Source organism: Pyricularia grisea (assembly GCF_004355905.1).
Source record: "Pyricularia grisea strain NI907 chromosome Unknown Pyricularia_grisea_NI907_Scaffold_1, whole genome shotgun sequence".
NCBI lineage: Eukaryota > Fungi > Ascomycota > Sordariomycetes > Magnaporthales > Pyriculariaceae > Pyricularia > Pyricularia grisea.
In genome coordinates, this window is record NW_022156716.1 from 4,878,893 (window position 1) to 4,888,445 (window position 9,553).

A 9,553-nucleotide genomic window follows, 5' to 3' on the forward strand; every position below is an offset into this window, starting at 1 on the left:
GCATTCCCGGAGAGATATCTCCGCAGGGCAGCTTCTTCAACAAGTGCTGTTAGAGTCCAAAGAAGAATGCAAGGCTGAGACAAAGGGAATCTACAATGCTGGCAGGGCTACCCTGAAATTTCTGGGTAATGGAATCGACAAATTGTAGTGAAGATCGACAAAAAGAGTATGTTCCTTTGCAGTTTCTGGGAAAGATTGACGCAGACCCTGAAAAAGGTCCCTGTTGGACCCCTAAAACTTTAAAGATTCGGGGATGGCCATCTTATAGACTACCAAACAAACGCCTCTTAAGCCTCATTTAAAAACGGCATTTCTGATACTAAATGCCATCTAATTGTAGATATAAAATAAAACCGCCCTCGACCTACTCAAAATGTCCCTCGATCTTCAACTCTATGCCATGGACCGAGGATCGAAGCACTCAGTGCCCAAGTCCAAATCCATAACATCCCTTCCAGACCTACACAGGAAAAAAAAAGACAATAAGCGCCTCAATCGTCATGTGCGCCTTGAAGATAGGGTCTGGACCGGATCAGCAGGGCCGGATCACTCACCGTGTCACCCAAAGAGAACAGCGGGGCGCTGTGCAGAGATGTGACAGGTCGTCAAAAGGGTTAGAGTGGTATATAGGGTGAGACAGGCTGGGAAGAGGTTGCAAATAGACGCAGTCTGATGTGAAGTTTTTTTTGTCAAGGTACTAGGGACGAATCAGGCAACTCACTTACAAATTCTCACCACTGTAATCTCTGAGATGTCAACTCCTCACCTCGCACAATATCTAAAGAATCCTGCAAGAAAAAAGAAAAAAAGATTACGGGCGCACTTGCCGCAACCCTGCTTCTCCCTGCAGATGCCAGCTGGCTGGCAAACGGCCTGACAAGAAAAGTGAACACATTCACATGTCACAGAACTCCGCTGTTGCTTTGATTACAGAAAGTGACGAAGTGCAAAACTGAAACAACACTCGGATTTAAAAAGAAAAAAGACATTGAGCTTGGCGATGCATTCATTACGTCCACAAGATACCGAGGCTCGATCAGGGTCCATGAGATGGCAAATAATCGGTGACACGAGAACTTGTAGCTTTGATATTAATAGGCTAGCGCTTTGGTCAGCTCAGGGCCACAAGAGACGCCACAGTAATCCCACCCATCTCAAACGGCTGCAACATCCAGCACAATGTTTGGAATAACCTGAGCATCTTCAGTTGGCATGTAGTAAGTAAAGTTCCAGAACTCAAAGTCTCGTACTGTCGAAAGAGCGCCTCCATAGGCTCCTGCGAATTGAAGAGTATGTGTCGTATTGACAGTGCCCGAAACATTGACCTTCAGCCCGATGAGGTCTTCCCAGCCGTTGATGTTAACCCTACGCTTGTGTGTACCAACTAGGAAGCTGAACTGCGAAGCAGCGTCACCGCGAGGATATGACAAGCTTAGCTTGCCGGGACTGACTTCAGCATCCAGGGCGAACTCGGTGGGCCAGAGCTGGAACAGAAGGTGGGGAAGTTAGCGGGAGCCAAAAGCCACATATCAGTGGAAGAGGGGGGGTAGACAAGTGTGGGAGCTTACAGTGATGAATGAGATCTCGTCTCCGGAATTCCACTGAATCACTGCCGGGTTGAACGCCTCTCGAGACCGTGCAGGCCCTCCGACAACGATCTCGTCAAATGATTCGGCACCAATGGTCACCATGTCTGACATCCAAGTCGTAATGTTTCGGGGAACCAGGTCAAAAGGAGGTGAGTATGCCGAGGCAGTAAAAGTATGCTCCCCAATGAAGGTTGTCAAGCTCTTCTTGACGTCGTCACTGATGAGCTTTTCGTTTGTCTCGGCCAGAGCTGCAAACAGAGGGGCCCAGGCGAAGTCGGCCGAATGTGACATGATAGATGCGGGCTTGCCAGCCAAAGAACTCGACTCCTTTCCAACCAGAGTCCAGATCCAGAGTGACATGAGCGAAAGATAGCGGTTCTCGTCATAGCCGTAAGCACGGTCCCACGGACCAGCTCCAGTTCTAAAGTTGGGCTGGTACAGCTGAGAGACCGCATTCCAGGTACTTTTCAGCATCCTGGGTCCGTTGATGGCCATAGTTGAGTTCTCGGCGCGAATGTATTTGGTCCAGAGCAACAGCCCGTAAATAGAAACACCGGTGTAAGTTCCGCTGTTAAACTCCGAGAGGGTGTCGGCCCTGTTGAAAAGATCGATAATCTCATTTGCATACATTTCACCGCTCCGGGTCATGTTCTCCTCGTTCAATTTCCGACCTGTCCAGCCAGACATGAAGGCTCTCATAATCGACGGGTTGCTGTACAAAGTCAGCACAAGGCGGGAATTATGCGCCGAACAGGAATTTTAGTTAAAAAAAAAAAAAAAAAAAAAGAGACTCCCCTCAAGACTTACCTGTAGGCGGGGTAGAGGTTGTCCTTCTTTGGATCAAGGTTTCCAAATCTGTACTCATCCCCCTTGGTGGCGTTCCGAAGAGAAGCGAGCATCAAATCCTTGGTAGGATCACTGATCAAGTCGGAGAATTCTTCGAGACACATGATCAATGTTGTGCCGACAAAGCCCCTCCAGTTGGGATCCCAGCTGCCGTATATGGTAGCGGGATAGTATTGGCTCCCGACCACGGGTTCCCCTGGTTGCTGTTGATAATCACCATACCACTCATCCTTTGGGTCCTTATATTGGCCTTTGATAATGTTGGTAATGACCTTCTCTGCCTCGAGCACATCGTCATTGGCGTTGCGGGCAAGAAGACCAAAGGCATACCACGCAGAGCTACGTGTTTCATATCGCAAGGCAGCCGAATTCGAAAAGTCGTATAGGTAACCCGCGTTCTTGTCGTACTATTAGGTCTCATATCAGGATTAGCTTCGACTCAGGGTTACGTCCCTATGTTTAAGGGTCTACCCCAGCCTTGCGACGGTGTCACGAATTCACCAGCAGTGGCTTGAAAGTAGAAATAGGAAGACCAATCACCACTTTCAAGGCCACTTTTTGGTCATGGTGAAAGTAGATAAACAGTTCCCGGGGACCCTGGGAGCCAATCGCCCTGAGACAATTGACTGATGAAGTCTTCGACCGGTGTAGCCACTCACGTAATTGTCCATCCAGCTCATCCCTTCAGTGAAGAGGGATTGCGCATTCTTGGAAAGGCTCTCCGCATACGACGAGACTGCCGCAACGGGCGCCACAAGGGCGGCGGCAATAATGGCGGAGGATCGCATCTTGGCAATATCAAAGTCCAATGGCAAGAGCAGTCCCTTTGTTGCACCGCAGCTGAGGAATCAGGGGATGACTCTTGGATACCTCCATGATGGCACCTCGACGGCGACAGCCATCATTTTGTACAGCGGACTTTGCGTACGGCGTATGTGGGCAATGTCGTGTTAATGCTCGCCTAGATACGCTATAGTCCACATACCCCACTTGATATCGCGGAGATTGAAGCGAAAGTCGGCGGTGAAGTGAGGTTGCTCGGCTCAGAGAATACTACGTAGTACTTGAAGGAAGTATTGCTACCCCACAATTGCGCCTGCCTGCTGGTTCTCCAAATCTCCAAATATCCACAATCAAAGGTCAGGCGCAGCTATAGTAGGCCATATCACTCCGCAAATTATTAGTAAATAGTGAAATGTTCCCTGTCCGTTCCTGATATTCACAAGGACGAACCAGTTAGTAAAATACCACCCTGGCATGTTTATCTTTCATACCTTTTGATGATACTTAACAGCCGGTTGGCCATGTGACGTTATGAATCGGTTATTAGAACTAGTTGGGGAGTCCGATTTTCTCCCGAGCTGAGGGTAGCTTGATTTATACGACGGGGTAATGAGCTTGATACGCGGTTACTTAACCGAGCAAAGAGAATTGACCGAGACAGTCCCACTTCCTTATCCATGGAGAGTATACATGGACGTGGCTGGTTATTTCAAGGGTCGATCACTTGTAACGTTTGCTTCTTGTCGGTTGTTTGCGAGTGATAGTGTAATCAAGTATCAGCGATTATGCTGGCGATATAGCTGGCAGCTTCACCTCGCCTCTTCTCCATCACGAGCTCCGCGCAGCTCCGAGACGTTTTCCCACTCAAGGAGACAGAGCATATCCGCCAGGCGCCGTCAACATGGCCACACCACAGCCTGACGTAGAAAGAGATTCTGAGAGAAGGTAGATAAAGAAAAAGAACATGTTTTCCAAAATACCATACCTGTAGATAGACAGCCGTCCGTTCATGGGCAGTTTTAATTTGGTCCGAAAGCATTGAGCAGATGTTCTAGCAATACCATTGAAGGAATTATTCAAAGGAGCAAAGTGCCAGCCTGCGCCGATTGGATAGCGGAATCATCTCATGTTCTGGAAGTTATTTCTGCGATACGTCTTTAAGATACAATTCCTGACAAAACAATGGCAAGCCAGGAACTTGGTGGTACTGTACCTAATCCAGATTACCAGCGGACGCAGGTTGGCATGCTTGGCAGGCCTGTCCAGGTACCCCGCAAGCCCCACATAGCTCAGAGATACTCTGTAGCAATAGCAACGGGCACGTGACTTTAATGAGCAACGCAGTTCTTGTGCCAGGATGTTGGTTTACTTGGGGGCGGCTGTGCTCTGTGGGCCCCCTATCATAATTGGTGCCGATTGACTGATTGTATATCGATACCAAGTCCAAGTATACTTACTTATCAAATGAGCATGAGATTTCAACGTCGGTGCAATTAGCTCTCTGGTTGTTTGTTCTCTCTCTCATTTCTTCTGCTCTTCTCGCTTTTCTTACCAACAATGCCCCCAAGACCTCCAAGGCCTCCTCACCATGCTAGCTCCAAAAGTCGACAGTTTCGATGTACACCTTCCCGATTTGATGCATGTCCCCCGCCTATACAGCTTGGCATCATCTCAGCCTGCAGGGGCAATCATCTATGCTACAAGTGAATTTTGATGCAGCTGCCCAATCGGGAGGCTCAATTGAAATTAGTTACAAAATAAATGCTGGAAGTCGCGATGTCTTTGGTACACCGAAGACGATAAGGCTTGCCTTTTACCCGAGCCACCGTATCATGCACCATGTAGGGAACCAGTGGTGACGCAGCGGATCCGATTCCTGGGCATTGAGGAAGGCAAATAAACATGGCGAACATCCCTCTCTCGCGCTCGTTTCCTTCTCGCACTTGCTCCTTTCTCGCCTCACCCTCCTCCGTCCCCTCCGAGCAGCATTTCGCACGCCCAAAATGAGGTTCGCATCAGCCTGGTTCGCTCTGTGCCTTGCGCAGTTGGCAAAGTCCTGTCTCCTCCCCGAGGAGTCGGAACACGACGCTGCCCCCAGCCTCCAGCGTCGCCAGAGCGGGAACACAGGTCTCGCCATCGGAGAGGGTGATCGGTTCGAGGGCGGCAAGATCGTCCCCCGGGGTTTGGGAACACAGCCCCTCGGCACTGATCCCGGCAAGCTTTTGAGCGTCGTCGAGATCCGTTCGGCCTTTGACGCCCTCGCCAACGAGTACGGTTTCGACACATTCGAGGCCCCCGATAAGACGTTTGAGAACCGCACCATCTTTGGTGGTGCCGTCGGTGGGAGCGGAAAGAACTGCACAGCCACCGATGGGTACCGTGCCTTCTTCAACGGTGCCATCCACGCGCGCGAGCGTGGCTCGTCCGACAACATCATCTACTTCATCGCCGACCTGCTGTACGCCAACAAGCACAACCAGGGCATCACCTACGGCGGCCGCACCTGGACAAGCTGCGACGTCAAGCGCGCGCTGAAGGCCGGCATCGTATTTATCCCTCTCAGCAACCCTGACGGCGTCGCCCACGATCAAGCAACCCACTCGTGTTGGCGCAAGAACAGAAACCCGGCTTCGGCGACACCGGGCAACGCTGCCAGCTACGGCATCGACCTCAACAGGAACTTTGACTTCCTGTGGGACTACCTGAAGAAGTTCGATCCCAGTGTCGGTCCTAACGTTGCATCGTCGAACCCAGCATCGCAGACATTCCATGGCACAGCCCCTTTCTCGGAACCCGAGACACGAGCTGTCAAGTGGGTGTTGGACACGTTCAAGAAGATTCGGTGGTACATTGATCTGCACTCGTACACCGGCATTGTCCTTCACAGCTGGGGAAGCGATGAGAACCAGAACAGACGCCCGGTATGTTTTGCCAAGAAGTTTACACGCATGACTTTGCAAGTCACTGACATGATGCAATTTTAGTACATGAACTTCATGAACGACACATATGACTCTGTCCGTGGCCTGATGCCAGACAAGCCGGAAGAGGGACGTGTTTACGGCGAGTACATGCCCTCGGACGACTGGCGTGACGCAGCCTACGCTGGTGTGCGTGCTGGCACAGCAATGAGCGGAGCCACCGGCAGAATCTACGAAATTTCTGCTTCGGCGTACCTTTACCCCACGAGTGGTGCTAGGTAAGTTGAAAATGTCTTCATGTAGCTTAGACTTTCAGGATATTGGTGCGCTAACATTGATTCATTGGAACAGTGATGACTATGCCTACTCACGCCACTTCTCCGACCCCAGCCTGAACAAAGTCTTCTCGTACACGATCGAGTTTGGCTTCGGCAACCCTGCAGCATCTTGCGCATTCTACCCTACTGCGGAAATTTACAAACTCAACCTCCAGGAGACCGGTGCAGGATTCATGGAGTTCCTTTTGGCCGCCTCAGATATTGGTCTAGGAGAAGAGGACACTTGCTGAGCTCCTGTATCGCACAACCTTCCAGTCTTTTTAAGGCTTAAAGACATAGCACAAAAACGATAGGATATAGTCAATAGTGTATAATGATACGAAGCAATGCTACAGGCAGGATCTTCTCGGTGGATTGATTCGGTGGACCATAGTTGGACGTAATAGTACTTGCAGGTGTTGTGAGTGAACAGTCTATCCCGACAATTTAGGTTTGGGGGTAATAGTGAATGATGGTATCTCTGAGAAGCTTTACGATTTGAGTCTCCTTTAAATTATCTACATTCACTTTAACCCACCTGGATGTCTTCCACATCTCGCTCCCCTTACTCGTCATACCTGGACTCAGACAGCCGGGTGTAGGCCTCTATTAGCTGCATGAAAGGCAACACCAGAAATACCAGCGAGATCAGCTGCCCGAACCCAACCTCCTGATCCTTCTCGTGCTCTTCCTTCTCCATCTTTTGTCGTACCCAAACCCCCTATCCTGCGCGTGGGAATCACAGGATGGTCTTTGGATGAAGAGACGAAGCCCGTATAAGTAGCAACTGAATATATAAAGGTAGTAAATGCCGCCAACATGGTATAGTCAAAAGTTTCATATTTAAGTGGCGAGCAAATAACTTGCCGTATCTGCTTGCTTGCGTGGCCATGATATATGCGCGGATTACGCTGCCTGTAATGAAGGAGACTGGTCTTCTCAATTGAACTTAGTAGAAATGACATCAACCCCTGGCGGTTTGTTTGTATTCGGAATTCCATCTTGGCCATTTTGAGCTTTTATACCTTTCTGTCAGCCCGTGTTTGCTGCTGCGAATACCTTTCCAGTACACAAGTCAAGTAATTAGTTATATAAGTACAAAGAAAGGCTTACAGTTGGTCGTTTACAAGGCTTAGATTTACTGCCATTTGCCTTTCATGTAAAGCTCAAGCCAAGAATATACCAAGCTAGGTATGTATCTACGCTCCACCAGTGTCAGTTATGCAACCAGCAGGCTTTCCTGAAAACGTGCCACTGAACAGGAGAACGGCTGGTAGCTTCCAATGTGCCGGCGCAAACCCCAATGTCGACTACCGATGTAGCATCAAGCACCTGACCAGCATATCCATTGCCCTGAGAGTGTCTTCGCCACGCTGCCTGCCTCGCCTGCTCACACTTTCAAGCGCCTTCTCTGATTCAAACCTGTGCTTGATAAAATTACTCGGGTTGTTCTTGTCAAACGCCAAATACTTACCGCGTTGTGGTAGCAACCCCCTTGTTGAGTTACCTGCTTTTATTCAATATTGAAGCTCTGGTCCCAGGATTGGCTGCTCTGGACCTATTGCAAGTAGTGCCTGGACATAGTAGTCGTTCCGCGCCTTGGGAACCTTTCGGTTGCCGAGAGATAAAATCCGAACAATTGAGGAACGAATGCCAAATTCTGATTTTGACCATAAGCACGAGGCAAACTAAGAAAGACATTTGTCGAGCAATTTGAGTGGTTTGGTCAGAAGAAAACTACTAGCTCTCTGGCCCATTGTGGCAGCTTTCTAAGACCCAAGAACTATACATAAAAACATCAGGCCAGTAGTTAAAATGAGGAGGCGGAAGAAAGGTTGTTGTTGCCTTGGCCCGTCTCGAGTTCTTCCTTTGCAAGCCCTACTATTATTAATAGCAAAAAAATTGCAAACGTTGCATGAAAGTACCTACATATGGTGAGCATGGACTTGTACTTTCAACTTAGAGCGATGATGGAACGGAGTGACAAACCTTCAGTTCGAAGTTCAAATTGCAGGCAGCATTACGTCCACGGTGCTCCAGTCCCCGCAGTGCCAACTGTGACGTCGGCCGGTCCCACCTCCAGGTCTCTGATTTTCTCCGCACTTGTACCCAACGTTTACTATACTTTAGGTGACAACGCCACTGAAGTTTGCGTCTATATTTAGCGCATATACCTGCAAGCAACCTCAAAGAGCCCCCCCGGATTCGCCCTCCCAAAAACAACGCCGGCCCAAGACTTGCCAACAATGGAAACGACTTACAAATCCTTGGCCGATCGGGTCGTTTCCAGATGGCACCATCACGTGGAGAAACACACCACCACTACCGACCGCGACCAACCCGTGCCACGACTTTTGATCGCGCTTGCAGGTCCTCCCGGCTCGGGAAAGACGACAATCGCAACCAACGTAGTCAAAATCTTGGAAAACAGACGCGGTGACGATCCCACCACGCCCAAAACAATCGCAGTCTCGGCCGACGGCTTCCACCTCCCGCTCGCTACGTTACGCGCCCTCCCAAACGCCGAGGAGGCCATCGCCCGGAGGGGGGCGCCGTGGACTTTCGACGGGCTGGCTGCGGTAGCGCTGACCCGAGAGCTGGGAAAGACGCCGCGGGCGACCGTGTCCGCGCCGACGTTTGACCACGCCGTCAAGGATCCGGTGGCGGACGGGTTGTGCGTGGGTCCCGACGTGGACGTCTGCCTGCTCGAGGGAAACTACCTCCTGTGCGACGAGGAGCCGTGGTCGGGCGTCGCCGCGGAGGTGCACGACCGCTGGCTGGTCTCGGTCGCAGAGGACCTGGCCAGGGCGAGGGTGGCTGCGCGGCACGTCGCGGCCGGGATCGAGCCTGATTTGGAGAGCGCCCTGAGGAGGACAGATGGGAACGACATGATCAATGGGCGTTTTGTCATGGAGAAGAGTAAAGGGAGATATGATATGCTAGTGGAGAGCGTGGAGGAGGCTCGGAATTAGTGAGGTACCTACCTATTCTACGCTTTCAAAGCACGCGCAATTTTTTTAATGCACATGTGTCTCTCCGTTAAAGATTCCTCACGAGCAAACTACTTGCTATAATAAGTGTGGATAGCCCCCCCCCC

At 50.5% G+C, this 9,553-nt stretch overlaps 3 protein-coding genes across 3 annotated transcripts; 2 read left to right on the forward strand and 1 right to left on the reverse strand.

Annotated features, from left to right (window-relative positions):
- Positions 1-1,115: 1,115 nt before the first annotated feature.
- PgNI_01485 (uncharacterized protein) lies at positions 1,116-4,189 on the reverse strand. Its single transcript, XM_031121556.1, has 5 exons — positions 3,710-4,189; positions 3,095-3,275; positions 2,397-2,842; positions 1,569-2,301; positions 1,116-1,484 (listed from the first exon to the last, which is right to left on the reverse strand). The coding sequence occupies exons 1-5, from the start codon at positions 3,739-3,741 to the stop codon at positions 1,155-1,157; spliced, it is 1,722 nt and encodes a 573-aa protein (XP_030987034.1). The 5' UTR covers positions 3,742-4,189; the 3' UTR covers positions 1,116-1,154.
- A 1,032-nt stretch (positions 4,190-5,221) lies between these two features.
- Positions 5,222-6,931, forward strand: PgNI_01486 (uncharacterized protein; the record flags this gene model as incomplete). The annotated part of the gene is made up of 3 exons (XM_031121557.1): positions 5,222-6,139; positions 6,203-6,417; positions 6,491-6,931. The coding sequence occupies 3 exons, from the start codon at positions 5,222-5,224 to the stop codon at positions 6,705-6,707; spliced, it is 1,350 nt and encodes a 449-aa protein (XP_030988259.1). The 3' UTR covers positions 6,708-6,931.
- A 1,771-nt stretch (positions 6,932-8,702) lies between these two features.
- PgNI_01487 (uncharacterized protein) lies at positions 8,703-9,428 on the forward strand (the record flags this gene model as incomplete). The annotated part of the gene is made up of 1 exon (XM_031121558.1): positions 8,703-9,428. The coding sequence occupies one exon, from the start codon at positions 8,703-8,705 to the stop codon at positions 9,426-9,428; it is 726 nt and encodes a 241-aa protein (XP_030986208.1).
- Positions 9,429-9,553: the final 125 nt, after the last annotated feature.

Excerpts from the sequence above, each read along its gene's own strand:
- PgNI_01485 (XM_031121556.1), bottom strand. The coding sequence starts at position 3,741 with ATGGCCAACCGGCTGTTAAGTATCATCAAAAG. Across the intron at positions 3,276-3,709 it reads CTGTTAAGTATCATCAAAAG|CTGCGGTGCAACAAAGGGAC; the intron begins GTATGAAAGATA and ends CTGATTCCTCAG. Across the intron at positions 1,485-1,568 it reads ACGAGATCTCATTCATCACT|CTCTGGCCCACCGAGTTCGC; the intron begins GTAAGCTCCCAC and ends CTTCTGTTCCAG.